Source organism: Poecilia mexicana, unplaced genomic scaffold, assembly GCF_051168715.1.
Source record: "Poecilia mexicana isolate PSO_F unplaced genomic scaffold, ASM5116871v1 scaffold_2, whole genome shotgun sequence".
In the NCBI taxonomy this organism is placed as follows: Eukaryota; Metazoa; Chordata; class Actinopteri; order Cyprinodontiformes; family Poeciliidae; genus Poecilia; species Poecilia mexicana.
In genome coordinates this window covers 13,656,617-13,676,422 of record NW_028263371.1, presented here as the reverse complement: position 1 = coordinate 13,676,422, position 19,806 = coordinate 13,656,617, and the positions used below count along the sequence as shown (strand labels likewise).

The 19,806-nt window shown below is 38.4% G+C and overlaps 1 protein-coding gene across 1 annotated transcript; it reads left to right on the top strand.

Annotated features, from left to right (window-relative positions):
• The first annotated feature begins 41 nt into the window (after positions 1-41).
• Positions 42-19,350, top strand: cryl1 (crystallin, lambda 1). The gene is made up of 9 exons (XM_014967530.2): positions 42-163; positions 1,112-1,219; positions 1,586-1,712; positions 5,385-5,546; positions 6,258-6,353; positions 7,700-7,798; positions 14,876-14,984; positions 18,202-18,308; positions 18,924-19,350. Exons 1-9 carry the CDS (start codon positions 123-125, stop codon positions 19,026-19,028), a joined length of 954 nt encoding a protein of 317 aa, XP_014823016.2. The 5' UTR covers positions 42-122; the 3' UTR covers positions 19,029-19,350.
• Positions 19,351-19,806: the final 456 nt, after the last annotated feature.

Below are 19,806 nucleotides of genomic sequence, written 5' to 3'. Positions count from 1 at the left end.
TATGTTTGTCCATATGGGCTACCGTACACCTCAGACAGCGTGACTCCAGAGGGGCGGTGCAAGATTTTATGTAGTAACACAGTTACTTCGGTTCTGTTTTTGTACCACCATAATATCAAATAATGAGCACTTCTGAGTTGAAAACCATCACTGTGATCGGCAGGTGAGCAAACAGCAGAAACATCACAACAGCTCTAAAGTTCTGGTTCAGTTTGGATGTTATTCAGGTTGTGTCTGCATCTTCAGTTTATTGCTTTTTCACATAGTTTTAAATGCTTGCATGTATCTTTCGCATGCTACTTTAAAAATATATATTTTGCGTCTCTTTGCAGCTAGAGTTGTTCGTGTTGTTATTTCAAACATGATTGCAGCAGTACTATAATCAATTTGCCGCCATGCTGACTACATGTCTGTATTCTGTGACCCCTTTAAGGATAGGCTTACATTTTAACCCATTTCTTGTACCCTGATCAGTATTTCTGTGCAGTCAGCTGAACGTGGTGGTCTTTTGAAGTGACCTTTCTCTTGACCTGTTACGTAAACACAAAGTCATGTTTAGCTGAAGAGTCAGCAGTTGCACTAAGCAAGAGGAAGCTTATAAAAGTTCACAGTTTGCATATAAATATAGTAAATATGGAGCGCTAAGATAGCCTTTTGTAAACTAAATAAATAAATAAGTGATTACTTTTTGGTTCAGGTTCAGCATTTAGTCTTCTTCAGTTCATGTATCAATTTTGGAGACTCAGATGTGCCTGAAATAAGTTCAGCTAGAAATATTTTTTAACTTTTTTTTTTTTTTTTTTTTACTGAGGCAGTACTTGTTTTTATTTTTTATTTTTGGAAGAACTGGTCTAGGGCACTCAGATAAATTATACAGTTAGAGATTCTCAGAAGATCAAAAATATCTTTAGCAATTATTAAGTTAGACATAAGAAGGTAAACAGAAGCTTACTATATGTTCAAGCAGTTAGTCTCAAGAATAAACAGTACTCACTATGCTTTAACTTCGCTGATACGTCAATTTAAAGAAATGTAATCAAGCGCAAGATTATACAGGATGAAATTTCAATTATTTTTTTCTCACACTTCTTCTCTTCCTCCACGTGTTTAGCGGTCTGATTGGCCGCTCCTGGGCCATGGTGTTCATCAGTGGAGGCTACCAGGTAAAGATCTACGACAACCAACCAGGGCAGGCTGCAAAGGCTATCACGGAGATCAGGTGACTTACAAATGTGCATAGAATATGTTCGTCTTGTGAGGCTCTTTAAATCTTTGCTGCTAAAAGCCAACATTACATACAGCGTAACAAAAGAGAGTAAGAAGAGATCTTAAATACTAGCAGTTACTATATGCAACATGTGAATTCTCTCTGTAGATTTCCTTTTTTCACATTAGATTATCCATTAAATAAACTATATTTTATATCCTTGTCGTTAGGCTGGAGAGCATTGAGAAATAGCTTAAATTTTTTAACAATTTCTCCAGGAAGTTCAACAGAAATGCTGCCTAGAGAGTTTGTTCTCATCGTCTCCGAAGCCCGTCTGGTTGTGTTGGAAGTTTTTGACATATTTCTTCGTGGGTTCAGGAAGCAGACGGAGGAGCTGGAAGAGGCCCACATGCTGAGGGGGGATCTCAGCGCCGCGCAGCAACTCGCCCTGCTCTCCTGCTACGAAGACTTGGCCCCGGCACTGGAGGGAGCCTTTTTCGTCCAGGTAACTCAAACAGACGAGTCTGAGTCCATTTCCTCAAAACCGAGGAGGAAATGCTGCGCCGATTTCAAACTGAATGTGATTGGACAGCGACGATATCTATTGTTTCAAGAAATTAGTGCCATCTTAATTTTACTTAAATAAACTGAGATCATTGAGTTCAGTGTAAAACATCCTGGCTCTTTAATTGCCTTGATTATACTGAAGGGGGCAGAATAGCACATTGTTTTCCTGCTCTTTATTCAATCAACTCAATATCCATTTAAAATTTAAAATGACTTTTTTATATATATATATATATATATATATATATATATATATATATATATACATACACACATTTGGTTTCTGAACTCTACTCATCCTAAAACCAAAGCAAAGAGTATTTGTTGAATAATTTTTTTTCTTGTTTTTGTTCTGTTGCTAATTAAAGGAGCAGTTCACTGGAAATGAGCAGAAAAACCTCAATGTTCAAAACAGCAACATAAAAACAAGAAAGGTCTGACAGCGATTTAAAGGCTACAAACTCATTCGGATGAGCTCATTTTCTCTCTGTGGAGTTAAACAGTTTTCAGTTTGACTTCAGAGAAATCTGACAACAACAAAAAAAATATGCCCGGTTTAACTTTGAACTGCGTCAGGGTTTTATTTTCTTTTACAGATTTTTTTTTGTCGTAAACAAGAAAAAGAGGACGGTTGGAGGCTCTCAGTGACATCACATCCTGCCCTGGTTACAGCTTCTGTTTGTCTCTATTTATTAAAACCAGAACTGAGATGCAAGGATTGTAAACTCTTACATGTCAGATGAGCTAAAACACACAAAGTATTGAGTTCAAATGCAAAAAATAAATAAATAAAAACAAAAAAATGTGGAATTTGCTCTCTCAAATTTTCTGCTCAATGTTTGTCAAAAAAGAAAATGGAGTGGGGGAAAATATTTGTGTTCCAGTTTTATTCCCCAATCACATGATGTCAGAAAATAGACAGATAGATAAAAGGCACAAATGTCTAAAGCGATGTTCAATCAATCAGAACACGAGGAAGAGTTTCATTTGTCAGATTAAATGTAGCTTTTGAAAATAACTTTTAAGCAGGTACTAAATATACTTTTCATTAAGTTCACACTTCTGTTTTTAAAATAGATTTTTTTATTGATATAATGTAACATCCTAATTTTAAATGTCATGTTTTTTATGAGTTCTGAGCAGAAAATCATCAGTTAACAAAAATAAAAACTTTCAAACATCTGTGTGTGTACAGGTAATGAACTCAAATAATGAATATAATTGCATTTGTAGGTGGATGATGCTGTGAGTTATTTGTTTTGAAGGATTTATTGAATAGAAGAAAAGTCTGATGTTTGACCAAATGATTCCTGCATTTTAAAGCAAAGACAAAATGCAGGGAGTTTTTTGTTCTTGTTTTTTATGCTGCTCTTTAACACACAGGAGGTTTTTAATTCACACTTTGACCTCCTGATGATGAAAGTCCCTAATCTCCTTTTGTTCCCCCCGCCACTCTTAGGAACCCAAACTACAATCAGCACTAAAACCCTTTTTAAATGTTGTACCAGTCACCTGGAATCGGATAGAAAGCTGACCTTTTTTAAACAAAGAACCAAAGGAGGCCCAGAAGACAATGATGCTGTTCTTCCCAGCAGATATGATCAGAGGAAGAGAAAAAAAATCACAGCTCACATCACTGAAGCGGCCTTCCAAGAAATAACGTAGACAAGGAAATACGACGCAAAACAATGTTTTTCTTTTTTGGTATCGTTTCCACCTCCTGTGTTCTTACCACATGAAGCTACCCGACGGTTCGCTTCCCTGTCAATCACATATTCTAGTCGAGAGGAGGAAGCATGAGAGACAAACACAAATACACTAAAACATTCCTGCTTGTAACACGGTTCTTTAGGACACCGGTCACATAAAGAACGGTGATTCGTATCACTAAACAACGCACATATTTTCAAATGTATTGATATTTATGTATACGTTCATTGGAAAAAAATAAAGCAGTGGAGTTAACAGTAAATCTAAAAATTCTGACAATATGGACAGTTTACTGAAATCTAAATTTTATCATGATAAAAAATGTATCACAATAAATGTGATAAATTAACATCTGTAAGTGGAGCATGACTTTAAATCCTCATATCCATAACAAATTGATTCATGTACTCAAAACATCTCCTTTTATATTTTGTATTACCATTATTATCACTTTCATTGATTCCCTTTATATAAAGTTACACAACTTTCTTGTGTGACTTTCTTGTGTAACTATGACACAGATTTATAGTTGTGTGTCACTGAAACCTGAATGCTGACTGAGTGAACCTGAAAACAAGAGATTAATTAGAATCGTTTAATAACTTACAGGACATTTAATGCACAGGTTTCATGATGCTGATCCATTTCTAAATATTATTCTCTTGTGATTTGTCTGTCTACATCCATATTTGGGGCTAAATAAATATAGAGATTGAAAAATTTTTTGAAAAATCTCAATTTTAATGTGAGCACTTTTATTTAGTGAGGAAATAATTCCACATTAGGATTTATTTATTTATTATTTTTTCTACAAAATCACAGGTGCCACTCTTAACACCAAGTACAATTAATCAAACATTTTTCTCATTTATAACTTGACTTTTTAGGTTAATCAATGTGTCTGTGACCTTTTAACTAGTAATCCATGATTTTCTTTTTAAATGGAGTGTAAATATGATCTGACACGGAGCCCTGTTTGCTTTACCCACCGGCTCTTGACTCAATGATCCGTATTTATTTTTATTGCACATTAAGCACAGCGACGTGTAAAATCTCACCTGTAGAAACGGCAGCAAAGAGGAGCGTTTGGATCACAGCTGAAATGTGGAGTTTGCTAAACTCTTCTGAGTCTTTATACAGAACTGTGAACTCTGGGACTAAGATTAACGATCCACATGGATTTAACGTGAAAGAGAATGAAAAAGTGGAAAATCACTTCAAAGAAACGTTAAAAAACTACAGTTTAGTTTCCTTTGTATTAAACCAGTCAAATAACTTCAAAACCGTTTCCACATATGATGCGAGAGTTAACCCTTTATCCCCAATATTTGCCCTCCGTTGTGTTTCACTGTAGATATTTTATTCCTTCACATTCAAATCCAAAAATACTTGTTATTGTTTCCTTTTAACAGATTTGGTTGTTTTTTCAGTTAAATTATGCAGCATAAATGTCAAATATGTGATGAAAAAGAGAGAAACTGTTGATAATGACCTTGTTTTTGTCTTTTAAAGATATATTAAGGGCATGGCTTAGTTGTTCTGTGATGACAAACACAACAGATATTGTATTTTATTTTATTATATTGTATTTTTCTTGTCTTATTTGTTAAGCGTGGGACGTTTTACGTCCGAGACAAATTTTTCTCGGGGTGACAGTGAATATGCTTTTGTATCATAATCTTAGTGTGTGTAAGCAGTGTTACGTGGACTAATTTATTATTTTTGAGTCTTTTGTATCAACAGTCACAAAGGTTATTCCTTTGTTTCCTTTTTTCAGTTTGTTTTTTTTAAACGAATCTGTGAAAAGGCATCATCTGTAAGAACAGAGGATGTTAGTTTAAGGTGCTGCAGTAAATGATTCGTCCAGTCACGAATCTGCGTGTGTGTTCCTGCGTTCCAGGAGTGCGTCTTCGAGCAGCTGGAAGTCAAGCAGAGCGTCTTTCAGGAAGTGGAACGTTTCGTGGGTAAAGCGGTGATCCTGAGCAGCTCCACTTCCTGCCTGGTGCCCAGCAGCGTCTTCGCCAAAGTGCAGGAGAGAAGCCGCTGCCTCGTGTCCCATCCGGTCGGTGCCAACACAGAACCGACTGAAAACCCGCTGGAACAGAAAGAGCACTAATTGACGGGCGCATCGGAGAATTTGTGATGACGCGTGTTAGGGCCAATGTGGATAGAAAAGAGAAAAAGAAGGAGTACATTTCTGCCAAAAAACTGACATTCTCTAGAGAAAAAACAAGAAAATGAATGAGTTTGAAAAGTCTAAAATTTGCTAGAAAAAACTCAGAAATTTCTTTAGGTTAATCTCAGAAATTTTCTAGAAAACCATGGAAATTTCTGAGTGTGAAAAGTCGAAACCTTTTGACTTTTCAAACTCAGAAATGGCCATGCTTTTTCTAGAAAACTTCTGAGATTAACTTGAAAATTTGTGAGTTTTCTCTCGCAAATTCACAACTTTTCAAACCCAGAAATCTCCTTGTATTTTTGCTTCCAAAACATTTCTGAGATTAATCTCAAAACATCTGCGTTTTTTTTCCTATCTACAAAAAAAAACACTGTATTTCCATCTCCGACCACAAACACAAAGCGAAACAAATCAACCGTCTTCCAGAAAAGCATAAAAATTGACGAGTTTTAGATGTTGCAGTATCTTTCCACAACAATAGATTTTGTGACCATATATTCTGATAAAAGGATTATGCTGTGTCATGTTGTGGCCTGGCATGCCATGTATTAGTGACCTAATCAGCTTTCCTCGTTCGTGTCTCTCTCCCTCCAGGTAAACCCACCCTACTACGTGAAACTGGTCGAGCTGGTGCCTCACCCTGAGACCGTGGCAGCCGTTATGGACGCCGCCCATTCTCTGATGACCAAGGTGCAGATTACAGATTAAACTTCCTGTGGAGTGTTGAAGTTAGAACATGTCGGGATGATGAAATGACTGGCTGGTATAATGGGGCTGTGACATCAAACCAGCGCTGCAGGTTGGATTGATGGTTCTGAGTCGTTTCCTACATGACAGCTGAAAATGCCTGTTTAAGCTGCTGATCCATAACCAATAAATCACTGATTCAAAGAAGGACTTTGTAGGACTTAAAATTCAAACTTCATAACGTTTAATCCCTGGAAACAACTGGGAGATTGTTCCCAGAAGCCAGAGCTTTCCTGTGAATCTTAACTTATTTTTTTTTACCTGTTGTCTAGTCCACTCCTAAATCTGTCTTTATTGGGTTTGTAGTGCTTAGCTTGTAGTTTTATGATTATTTTTTATAATTTTCAGGGTTTGCTACTTGTCTTTTATGTATTTATAAGAATTTCTACACCAGTTCGTCCACACTGCTATTGCTGATCTGGTACTGAAGTGTCTTGAACTTTATGTGTCATTGATATTTCATGGCCAGGCCTTGAGGTTTGCAGGATGTACTCTGAAGAAGGAATTCATGAATTTTGTCATTTTTTTTCCTGAGAACATAAAACCACTAAACAGGGGTGGACACTTAACGTATCTTTTATCATGACAAATTTCCTGTCATGATAAATTGTCACCATAAATTCCAATCGATTATATTTAAAACATCCACAACCTGTCCATTTTGCCAAGAGATTGTTGGTTTCACTATTTTCTCCACTGTTTGGTCAATGAAAGTATGAGTAAATTTGAACATATGTGCAGTTTAGTGATACAAATCACACTCTTGTCCTAAAGAAGCGTGTTACAAATAGGGATCTTTTTAAAGATCATTATCTGGGTTTGTGGAGTCGTGACTGCTGTGTCATGCAGTCAGAGCCAAACAGTTACCTGAAAAAGATTTAATAAATAGTGTCATCATTTTTATCATTATCAGAATAATACCTCAAAACATCGTGATCATTTTTAAGTCCATATCCTTATCGGTGTATTAAACCATTAGATGAACTCTGTGGATAAATATTACATGTTGCCTAATCTGTGAAAGTATTGACCATCCATCCATATTTCTCTGTCATTAACCGTGGATACCTTCACTTCTAATTATGACAATAGTGAAATGGACCTTATGCATATGCTGGAAAAATTAATGTAGGGACATGCAATGTCTTTGTCACTTCTTGTAGGTAAATCTGAAGGAAAATGCAAAATCCCTGACAAACAGTTTAACCGTCCGAGGTTATAGGAAGCTTTAAATTTCAGGTTTTGGTTCTGTGGCTCTCCTGCCTGACTTCCGGTTTGTTTTGGTTCAGGTCGGCCAGGCGCCCGTCCTGCTGAGGAAGGAGATAGACGGCTTTGCAGTCAACAGAGTTCAGGCTGCAATTATTGCTGAGTCATGGAGGTTGGTCCAGGTAAGTAAGTGTCAGGGTGAGGCTTTCTATTGTTGTTATTTTAGAGCAACAACTTGTTATTTCAAGTCAAGACATTTTCTTCACAAAAATGTCTTAACCTGTGTGACCAATGTATTAACTAATGTGGTGGTTATCTGTCATTTGAACCCAAACTTTAACTTCTTGGCTGTTTTCTTGAGATATTGCTCCGATATTTCTTTCTCGATGGTGAACTTACTTTGTGAGCTGCAACAGTTTAATGGACCGCAGTAGGGCTTCGGTCAGAAAGCGCTCTGGATGTCAGTCGATTTTAAACTGTAGTTCTACAGCGATGCATTCTGGGTACGAAAGAAACTCCTTCTTCTTCTTCTTCTTCTTTTTTTTTTCAAAGAACTTTATTTAAATGAAGTTACTATACAATGAAGTATACAACACAATACAACAGCCAAGCAACACAGCCAGGGGTGATTAGATAAGAACATGCAAAGACGTACATATTGAGATTGTCCTTTGAGCCTTTTCATTTGTAGAGTCTGTTATTGATTTGATATATAGTCCCATATCTTTAATGAAAAAAGAGAAACAAGGTGTTTTATCAGAAAATTTGCATTTATGAATATAAAATTTAGCAAAGAGTATTAGTAAGTTTATTATAAAGAAATGATTAGCATCCTTTCTATGAAATCTATAGAAACAAAATAAAACATTTTCCCAGCATAAGGAAAAATTCTTTAAAATATGGTCAATAATAAACCTGCTAAATTCTGACCAAAACCTTTGTATAAAAGGGCAGAGCCAAAAGAGATGTGTCACAGTTTCTGGATGGCCCTCACAGAAACTGCAATTAGTGTTTATGTCGCTTTTATATTTTACCATATAGTATTTAGCAGGGTAAATTTTATGGAGAATTTTAAATGACACTTCCTTCACCTTGTTTACAATTAAATATTTATGGGGGATCATCCAAACTGTTTTCCAGTGAATATCTGGGATATAACGGCTCCAGTAAAATGTTATGGCTGGACGAGAAACAATAATTTCTTGGAACAATCTGCATATTCTCTCATTGCTTTTCCTAAACTCCAGTGAAAAACAGATTTTTCCCACAGATGATTCGGCTAGAACAGGGATACAAGGTGGAACAGACAGAGTATAACTTCTTCTTCTTCCTCTTCTTCTTCTGATTTTACTGGCGGGTGACATCTAACGTTAAGATGTATTATCGCCATCTACTATGCTGGAGTGTGGACCAGAGTATCTCCCTTTGACCTAAATTCCTATAAATAATCCTGTTTCCTTCAAAAATTTAATAACTGATTTATTTATTTTATGTTTAATTAATATCTTATTGAGTTTTAATGTCTTTATATCATATTTAATAATTTCTTGTTTTAGCTTCTCTCTACTTACTGCATATTTTTCACAATGAATTATTACATGTTCTACTGTTTCCATATCCATACCACTCACAACTACCTGTTGGATGTTTACCTATCAAATGTAATGTTTTATTTAATCCGGTATGTCTGATCCTCAATCTTGTCATTACTACTTGTTCTTTTCGATTTTCTCCAATTATTTCCATATTTCCTACTTTCTTTTGTATATTAAATAAATGACGACCTTTAGTTCCTTCCTCCCATAATATGAAAGAAACCGGAAGAAAGTAAACATAAATAGTTTTCGCCCCCTTCAAAATAAGAGCGTGCAAACAAAACAAAACGTCAGCAGAGACATCTACGTTTGTTCAACTGAAAGTTTATAAAATAGCCAAGTAAACTGCAGCATTAGGAAAGGTGAAGTGTGCCACCGGGAAATGTTTTCAAAGTTAGCAGATGTGCTAAAGTGGTTTCCTGCGCTAAGCAAAAACGTTAGCGCTGCCATAAGCAGATTAGCAGAAATGTGCCGCTGCGTTAATGTCGTTTCTCCTAAAGAGCGGCTAGATATGAAATAATCTTGAGAGACAGCAGTCAGTACTACTGCTGCTTCGGATTCCAAACTATTTATTGTTGAACTTTGAACCTTTTGAACTCAAGCTTGTTTCGCTGACATTCTTTCGACTGCATTTTTTTTGTTGTTGTTTTTTACGATTGAGCGCTTGGGAGGTTTTGCTTACTGAGCTTCCTGAGGTTTATCCATGCAGCGTCTTTAAGTGGCAGCAAAGTTCCTCCTCTCCTCACAGCTGTGAGATTTTGAGGAGTCACTGAATGAATGAGTGGCTCATCATCCCACTGATGAGACGCGGAGGTATGCAGTCTGGTGAGTACGCAATGTGTGTTAGTCACCGTTACCCAACGAACAGGTGCTGGGAGTCAAGTTTTTTATTCTAGGAATTAACGCACAGATAATTACTTCAAGGAAATTCAACTGCAGTTACAGCTGAGCGTCTCCCTCCTGATCTGTGCATTCGTCACATGAGATTTCACGATCATGACATTCGTCATCGCTTTATTTTCAGGTTTATGTCGGGTAGGGTGACCTCCGAGGCCCCAGCAAGCCAAAATGCCACTTTGTCATAGACATAGACAAAGTGGCATTTGTCTACGACAAAGGCGTTTTGCACAACTTTTGTCACTTTTCACTTTTGCCACTTCAAAAATTTCACTTTTGAAGACTCTCCAGCTGTGTGAGTGAAGGCTGGAACGAGTCCTACTCGTCCCTCCAGTCACTAGATGAGGCGCACCCTGGACAGGCTGTCGACACTCAAAATGTTAGTGGCCTTTTTACGTTTTGTAAGTGACGTGCATCCACACAAGGCGTAGCTGCGTGACATCGGTATGTATGAAACGTCTCAGAAACACCATGCATCATGTAGAACTGAAATTATTGTTCTGCTTAACAAAGTATAAAAACAAACCGATGAGTATTCAACTTTTTTTTACTGTACAACAAATAAAGTAATTGAGGCTCGTAGCAGATTCATTGTGTTGTCGGCTCAGTCAAACAGGTTCTCATTGTAAATCAGCTCAAATGAGGGGAAACTGTGTCCTTCTCAACGATTGCCAACATGTGTTGGAAGCACAGTAAGCGTCTAATTGAGCTGATTTGCATACATATGCCTCATTAATGCAAGCAGGAGGCACAACTTAGCTGTTTTTGTCACGTCCGCTGCTGCCGGACGCAGCGGCATGTGAGAGACATTCGCTGCAGACCGCTTCAGCAAGATTTTCCAGGTAGAAGACAAGAAGGCAGAAAAATAAGGCAAGCCTCTGTCAGGCCTGAGCAAACATTACTCAAGGTCACAAAAGGAGTAGACAAAGGTCTGGGTCACAGGAAACACAGGAGGGCTGAAGATGTTTACTCACCATTGTATTTGTGACTTACTGCTGACAGAAGTTTAAAAGTCAGGATTGCTACATGATTCATATCTGAATCGCTCTATATGTGTTTTCCAGGCATATAGTGCATTTTTATCACGATCAAGTAACAATGTCGCCTTAACTTGTTATAAAAATGCTGCATATATCAAATATGACTTAAAAAAATGTCACTTTGTAATTTAACACCTTGAAATAGGGCCTCTGTCTCTTTAACAAGCTCCTGCTCTTTCTGAAGCTTCAGACGCTCTGAAGTTTAGAAACTTCAGCTCTGAGGAGGAGCTGTGCCTCAAAGGCGGGGTTAGGTCCAACCAGGCGTTTTGCACAGCTGAACGGTTGCCATGGAGATTAAAGGATTTCTCAAACATGCCTGAAAGAATCAAATCAACACTCTAGATATGATTTTGATGAGGGAATAACATTATAACATGACGTAAAGTTTAAAAAAGTAGATTTTACAGAATAGTGGCCCATTAAGATACTTAACAAAGTTGAAATTCACTTATTTTTAATTCTAAAATTTAGAAAATTTGTTGTATTGAATTTGCGTATTTCATCTTCCACTTACTAAAATGATCAGAAAAGCAACGTAAAATTCATAGCTGGTTTAATTGGTGTCGACCTTCATGCGATTTGGTTTGTTTTCATTATCAAGTGTCTTACTGAGTGTAAGACGCAGAAATTTATGGTAAATGTCTCATAATATAAGTTCATATAGAAAAAAAACGGCTGTTGAGAGCGGATATGGTTGCAATTTACAGATTGTGCCACTAGAGGTCACAACACTTTACTAGTGGTCAACTAACTTTTATAATGCCATAAAATAGGAATATGATGCTAAAATCGGTTTCATAATCTAAAATATTGAAGTGTGACAAAAAAGCAAAAACAGAAGAAGTTCTGTATGTATAAGTGTGTAAATTTATACAGTGCATACTATACCAGTTATTTGTAACTGGTATATTTTTTTTATATACCAGTTACAAATAACTGGTATATAAAATAAAATCGTCAAATATAAAACTTATTTGACCTCTGCTGTCTATTAGAAACTTTATCAAAATATGCTTCAAAATAGAAATATTTAGCCTTCTTTTAGCTTCACGGAGTTCCAAGATGTTTTCTCAATGCAGTTTTAAATGCAGCTCTGTAGTTTCGCTAAACACTCCATCACCAGTCGCTGCAGTCAGAAAACATTAGTTTCACAGAGCAGCTGTTGCTCAGTAGGCTTCATCAGCCTGTTTCACACAAAAAACCTGGAAAAAAATAAGGAAGAAGGAAAAGTAGAAAGGCGGCGGACAAAAATAATAGCAAAAGCACACATTGTATCTTTCTGCTGATACTCCCTACTTAAACCCTCATCAGAAATAGAATGAGCTGTAAAAAGTACAAAAACAAAAGCTGCTGGGTTTGCGAAACAAAACAAAAAACTCAAACAGGATGCAAAGTTCTGCGTCGATTATCAGGAACGCCGTTCTGGTTGCAATCTTATATGTTCCTCCTTACGTAACACAACTCTCCCTCGCCCCTCAAAGTACACACAAACCCATAAAAAAACACACAAAAAAACGGGGCCTTGAGTCGAGGCCAGCGGTGGAAAGCAGAGCGGCTGAGAAAGCGCCTCGTTACCCCCAGTGATTACTGGAGAGAAAAGACCCCATTTCTCTCAGATAACAGCGCCGTTGTTGGACGCAGGGGCCAAACAAAGGCGACCCTGTCCCGTTCCTCCACCTCTCTGTATCTGTTTCCTCTGTGGTCAGCCAACAGGCATCTCAAACCCAGAGATACCTGAACCACTCCCTCCGTCTGGCCCTCTTTCCATCCCTCCATCCTCAGCTGTCTCCTCCCTGCACAGAAGCTGCTGGGCTGGAGAAACTCTATATAGTGAGAGTGTTTAAAGACGAGATCAGGAACAATATGGCACTGAGAAGACATTAGAGATAGAAAGTTGCAGCTTTGTTGGGCTGCTCTAAATAACATGTTCTTGCCTCTTCAGAGTTTAATCTGACACCCTGCTTTGTTCGTGGCGTCGTCGCCATCCAGCTCTGCAACGCGTTGGCTTGTTCTGCGCTACAGAAACCTCTCCACTTTTTGTTACGTTTTGCAGCAACAAACGTCAATGTATTTATTTATTTATTTTTTTTTTTTTTGGTATGTGATAGAGAAACATAACGTTGTGTATAATTGGAAAGGGATGCAACAGTAATGAAGAATAATAAAAATCTGAAATGTGTGGCATTCTCTTGTTTTCAGTTGACTTTACACTAATGCTATAAAGTAAAATCAAGTTCAACAAATTACCACAAGACACCGTATTTGTAAAGTATGAAGTCCAGAGAACCAGAGTTTGGTTATGAAGTGATTTCCTAGCCTTTAGTATCTAATAAATCTCTGGTCAACCATCTATAAGAATGTCACAACTGCAAACTTACCAAAACCATTTAAGATGACACTTACTCAGAACAGCAGCATAGAGACACGTGGTAACTTTGAAGGAGCTGTAGAGCTACATACTTCAGGTGGAGGAATCTGTTGGCCGGGTAACTGTTAGCTACGTACTCCACAAATCTGGTCTTGGCAAGAACATAGTCATAATTAGCCCCAGTAAAAACCAGGGCCTTGGGGTGCTGTGGTGGCACAGAGGCAAAGCACAATCCACATAAGGAGACCTGATGACTTTTGGTGCATGTCTTCCCCCCTCTCTCATTACCCTCTTTCCTAAAAAAAAAAAAAAAAGGCCACTACAGCCAATGAAACCTTGTTCTTCGATTAGGTTAATCCAGAGCGTCTGGACCCTCTGCTATTGACAAACGATTGTTTCCTGGAGACATAAACTCTGTTGAAGTTTTCAATGATTGGATCTGATTTTACACATTTGCTAACATTTGGCTGTGATGTATATAATAAGCCAGTTTGATCCTATGAAGCTTACCGGAAATTGCGTGCGCTCTAAACAACCACTGCAAAGAGAGAAGCTCTGACTTTAACTGCTCATCATTTTGGAAGTGTGGCCAACACTGACTGGACATCGTTGTTCACTTCCTATGCTACCATTGCTAAAACTACAACCATAGGTAGGCTTCAGTTCAAAAATAGTAAAGAAAATTAATGTCATTGTTCATAACTCATCTTTCTCCTCCTGTCAGGATGAACTGCATCCAGAGAAATTGAGCTCAATGAGACAAATCCAAGTCAGAGCACTGAAGGGAGATGAGAATCGAGTTGAATTTCATAGGAAGGCAATGACTAACAAAACGTCATTGTTGAAAAATAGTCAGATGAGACCAAACTGGAACTTTTAGACCCTTATGCAAATCGTTATGTGTGGTGCAAAGCTGACAATGCAGATCCCCCTAAACACATCATTCCCTTGGTGAGATGATGTGGGGAAGGTTTTGCTCAACAGGGACCAGGAAAGCTGATCAGAGCAAATGGGAACACAGGAGGAACTAATGGGAACTCTATACCAGGCAATGCAAACAGCCGGAGCTACAATGGAGTGATACAAAGGATATTCATGAGTTAGGATGAGAATCTCTGGCAAGACTTCAACATTACTGTTCACAGATTCTCTCCTTAATCTGACTCGGACTGAGTTTTTTTTAACAAATAGGAAATTCTCTTCTAGTCGAAGAACACTACTTTGTGTTGGTTTACGACATAAAAACCCTAAAGACCCACAAATAGTTTTGGTAGGAAGTGTATCCGCTGTATAAATGTATTTTTAAAGCCAAATAGTTTTATGTAGATGACATATTCATTTTATGTCTTCCTCTGACAGGATGGTGTGATATCAGTGAAGGATATCGACCTGGTGATGTCAGAGGGTCTGGGAATGCGCTACGCCTTTATAGGTCCCATGGAAACGATGCACCTGAACGCACCTGAAGGTAATGTTTCCTCCTTTAGGTTTAGATTGGCTGTGTGATCAAGCCAGTGATGCGTTTTGAAGTTTGAATTCCACGTTTCACTCATCTGTAAACAGGTAGAGGTCAAGGCTACTTGCTGGGAATTCACGTAATTCATGTAGGTGACGCGGCTCACATGTATGTACCGCACCATGTGAGACGGTGCAGTGTGTGTGTGTGTTGCACTGCGATCGAAACCTCACGGTGATGGAGAATATCAAAGGGGAGTGTGAAACCCAGAGAGTATCCTTGGCTGACTCCACACACACAGAGATAAAGTACAGTCTGGCCGAACAAAGCTGCCTTTTGATGGGTAGCTGAATGCCCTCCCTCACACCAGTAATCTAAAACTCACACAGCTCTCACTGCGGCCTTCAAACCAGGTGCCAACTCTACATGTAGTTACAGTACGGGACGGATTTTAGTTCTCCTTCTCAGGAAGCAGTCGTACGTATCGTGTTCTCAAAAGATCGCTCGGACCTGCTCCAGGTCTGTCTTTCAAGTTCTTAGATCCGTCCAATCAGATACTCCGGCTCGCCGTCTCTCCGGGCCCTACCTGAGTGCTTTTGTAAACTATTAACTCACACAGCGGGACATTGTTCCTTAAAGGAGTAGTCCTCTAAAAAGGCCCTGATACTAGCCTTAAGGAAGTACCCCACGCTCCTTTGAAAGATGCGGGTAACTTTTCCATCAGAAGCATCTGCGTAAGATGAACAGGAAAAACTAGTGTTGGCTATAAACTATCCAAGAGTAAAGAAGATAATAAGCCAAGGACAGAAAAGACATTTGTTGTGATATGTTGAAAACATTGTAGCCGCTGTTAGCTCCCACCTGATTACAGACAACCACAGTCCTCGGAAAAAGCAACAAGGTTCGACATTTTTGTAATATGGGAAATTCAAAATTTAAGACACAGATAAACAACTGAAATGTCACAAAGTATTAATTCACCTTGCATCGTTTTGCATCATATAAAACCACTTCGATGTATGTGGATTATATATCATTGACGAACACAAAGTTTCTGTAAACTGTAAAATATAAAGTTGCAGAAATGTGCTGCACGTTCAGACAAAACACAAAACCACAAAAACATGTGGTTTTTGTGGTTTTAACACTGCTATTGTCTGATAAATTCAGACAATAGCAGTGAAGTTTCCTGGTGGGGTGGACTCCCTTTCTCGTCACAGCGAGATGTTTAGTTGACTGTGGATGGCACTTATCGCGCCGCAGTGCTATGTGTCGGGAGGGTTCAGCAGGAGGACATTATCAGACAGAGAAACGCGGTTCTCAGGCTGCACTGTCTTCACATCGTAGAAATAAAGCCTCGACTGAACGGGAGCAGTAACTCAGAAGACGATCCGTGCCTGGATCAACTTTAAAATCCAGCGTGAGACTCTTTCAGTGTTTTTTTTTTTTGTTTGTTTTTTTTTTGGTGACACACCCGGCCTAATTTAGTCTGAAGCGGTTTGGACACATTGCTTTTTTTTTGCCCCCAGTTTTCCTTCAGGGTTTTTTTGTTTTTCCCCTTCAAACATGTAGACCTCTCCAGCAGCATTCCTTATCAGAGGAATGTCAACAGACCACACCGCCCGCCTGCCCTCTGATGCTTTTTACCTCGTTATTGTCGCTTCTACAAAGCCTGCGTCGTGTTGAGGAGTCCTGAAGCTCCGAAGACATTTAGACAAGCGAGCCGAGTCTTTTTCACGACGTTGGCGTTAAATTTTAGATCAAAACCAGCTTGATAATCATAAACCACAGCTCAGGGTTATGGATTTTCATGTGTGGAAGCTGTCCAGATGGATTGAAGCATTTTATCAAATTTAGCTCATTTTCAGCGTATAACAGGTCTTATAGAGAAACAGATGCACAACTCACACCTATTAATATGTAACTGTTTGTTTGATCAGCACTTAAATCATTCATTAGCCAAATGGTGTCCTGACTTCATCATGAATTAGTCATTAAAGATTAATAAATGAGAGAATGACTCCATTAAATCTTTCTGAAAGTTAAAATAAGATGAATGGAGACTTAAGACGTATTAGTAAAGCATTTAACATTGAGCTTTCCGCCTGATGGAGACCTTTTTTTTAGACTGTTTCTTTTTTCTGAAATAAGTTATATTTGATTTACATTCGGTTTTTATAGATATTTAAAATTCCCTTTATAGAGCTGAATTTTCATCTCTTCTTGTGTTTTTTCTGGCAAACTCCAATTGGGGTTTCATATTACGTTCTTCCCATAGCGGCGGACTGTTTTGACATAAAATTATAGATCTGACTATCTGAAAATACATTCCAGGTGTCTAAACACGTGTTTTGACTGGATATGAGTACATATACATGATCCTGAATATTTAATTTAAGATATCAGTTTCTGACTAGTAAGAATAATTCAACATATTTTCAATTACATTTTAACGAGTCAGGATATCTCACCGGATTGGTCATTTGACGGATCTCACATCCAACATAATAATGACAAGTCAAAATGACATTTTTAGAATCACATGTAAGTCCTCTGGTTCTGCCGCTGAGCTGTCCAAACGGTTGTCTGCGGAAATAAAACTGTCAGAACGACGCCACAATGCAGAAAGAGCCTATTGGGACGTTCAGAGAATGTGAACTTTGTGAACTTGAAGGTTGCTGCAAGAAATCGGTAAAGAATTTCCCATTTGTTCTCTTCTGACAAACAACAAAACTTTTTTCTTTGAAGAGCAAAAACCGCCACTGATCATGGAGAATTTTCAAAAAATCTTTTTTAATTTGTTAAAGTTTTTAATTTTTCATTGAAATTTCAGAATGCTGCATAAATCTGGGACATTTCGACAAGACGTAATAATTTTTCAAGGTTTCCATAATGTCATTCTGACTAGCCAGAATCTTAATTCAGGATATATTAAATAGAAAAGCTGTCTGGACGTTTCAGACGTCTCTAATTCATTTGGAAATATATTCAAAGGATTTTTGACCTGTCAAAATTATAATTACAGATATCTTAATTTATTTATCTGTCCAGTCATAAAAGAAATGTCTGATATGTGGGATGTAAAAGTGGTTTGTCACTGTTGCCCTGCAGTGAGCCGGTGATGCCCTCCTGCCCCGGACGCCATGCCTGTGTTAAGTCTAACAATATGATGAAAACCCCCCACTCCCTCCGATCCGCTCCTCATTCCCGGCACTGTCCCCTCTTCCAGGTTTGGAGGACTACATGAGACGGTACGGGGAGGGAATAGCCAGGCTCCTGCGCTCCTTCGGGCCGGTCCCGGACTTCTTCGGAGAGCCGGCCAAGCGTGTCGTTAAGGTAACCTGGAGGAACCTTCGCTGGCGTTAGCTGAAGGTCAAGATAGGACACATTAAGCTCATTTACAGAAACCTGAGTGTAAAACTCTGCCAGTATTTACTTATTGACCTTTTGGTAATCTGTAGTTGTTTCCTGTTAAAGCAGGTTGATGATGTTTTTGTCTCTGACTTGGTGAAAGCCAGTAGTTCCTGCTTGCACAGACATTCCCCTGGCAGTCACAGTTGTCTAACTTTTAAGGCTGAAAACAGCTGCAATGAAGCTGGAATAGTTTAAATTGATCTAATTAAGCAGGAAGGGAAAAAATCCTTCAGTCTGATTTGATGGTGATTGTAACAAACTATCTGTCCTGTGTGACAATGTATTTGTGTGAGAGTGGAAGCCAGCATGGTTTCTGGAAAACCCTGGTTTTAACACTTTAACAGAATAACACACATTAACACACAGACACTACCTTTGACGACCTGGTTGATTGTCCACCGGTTGAGCCCTTTAGCTCCTCTGTTGTCGTTAAACCGGTACAGAAGAAACTCCAACATGTCCGGTCGAGGCCGTGTCACTCTGCCTGACACGCTTCATTTCTTTGCTCTCACTCGTTTCCCCTGCTGATGTCTCCAGGAGATGTGTGAGCTTATTCCCAGCGACCAGCAGCATCTGTCAGCCAGGAAGGAGAGGAGGGACCTGCTGCTCATGCACCTGGCTAAGCTAAAGAAGGACCACTGAGCTCAACGAGCGAAGGCCAGAGTTAAGACAGACTGCTGAAATCAGGAAGCGCCTTATTCCACTGTCAATCAATGCGACTGATAAGATGAAACTTCTGAAGATTTCTGTGAGATTTCTCTGTAAATAATTTCTTGGGGTTAATCGTAATTGTTCAGCATTCAAAATGCTGACATTAATTTTGTGAGCTTGCTTTAGTTTTCTCAAATCTGTAGATTTTTTTTGTTAACCTGGCAGGTAAAAATAATCACACTTAATGTGAGGAAGAATCAAAAGACAAATTGTGAGACAATGTTTTGACAAATAAAACTAAGGAACTATTCCAGAGTTGCCTCTTTTATTGTACTTTTTTATTTTATTTTAAGAAGACCGCTATTGTGCAGAGCTGATTTTTTTTTTCATCAAAGTTTCCATCAACACAGAGCTGCGTGGGACAGCAGGAAATGAGTGGACCACGAGTTTTGAGTGGATTTCCTGTTTTGAAATCATTTTATCTGCTTCCATGAAATCTTTAGTTTCACTGAGATTTCTAAGCAGAGTCCAAACGTCAGATGTTTGAATCATGGCTGAGAGTAAGGAGCAGAAATGACTGATCATGACGGCACTCCTGTTCACAGCAGGCCTGTCACTATAACAAACTTTGCTGGACGATAAATTGTTCCAGAACTTATTGCGATAAATGATAATATTGTTGTTTTGAGACCATTGTCAAGTAATAATGGCATAATAATGCAAGAATATATTCTCAAAGATTAACTTTAAATTCTAATGAACATTTAAA

Coding starts and splice junctions, on each gene's coding strand:
- cryl1 (XM_014967530.2), top strand. CDS start 123: ATGAGCACTTCTGAGTTGAAAACCATCACTGTGATCGGCAG. Junction 1,220..1,585: donor AAGGCTATCACGGAGATCAG/GTGACTTACAAA, acceptor TCGTGGGTTCAG/GAAGCAGACGGAGGAGCTGG. Junction 5,547..6,257: donor GCTGCCTCGTGTCCCATCCG/GTCGGTGCCAAC, acceptor CTCTCCCTCCAG/GTAAACCCACCCTACTACGT.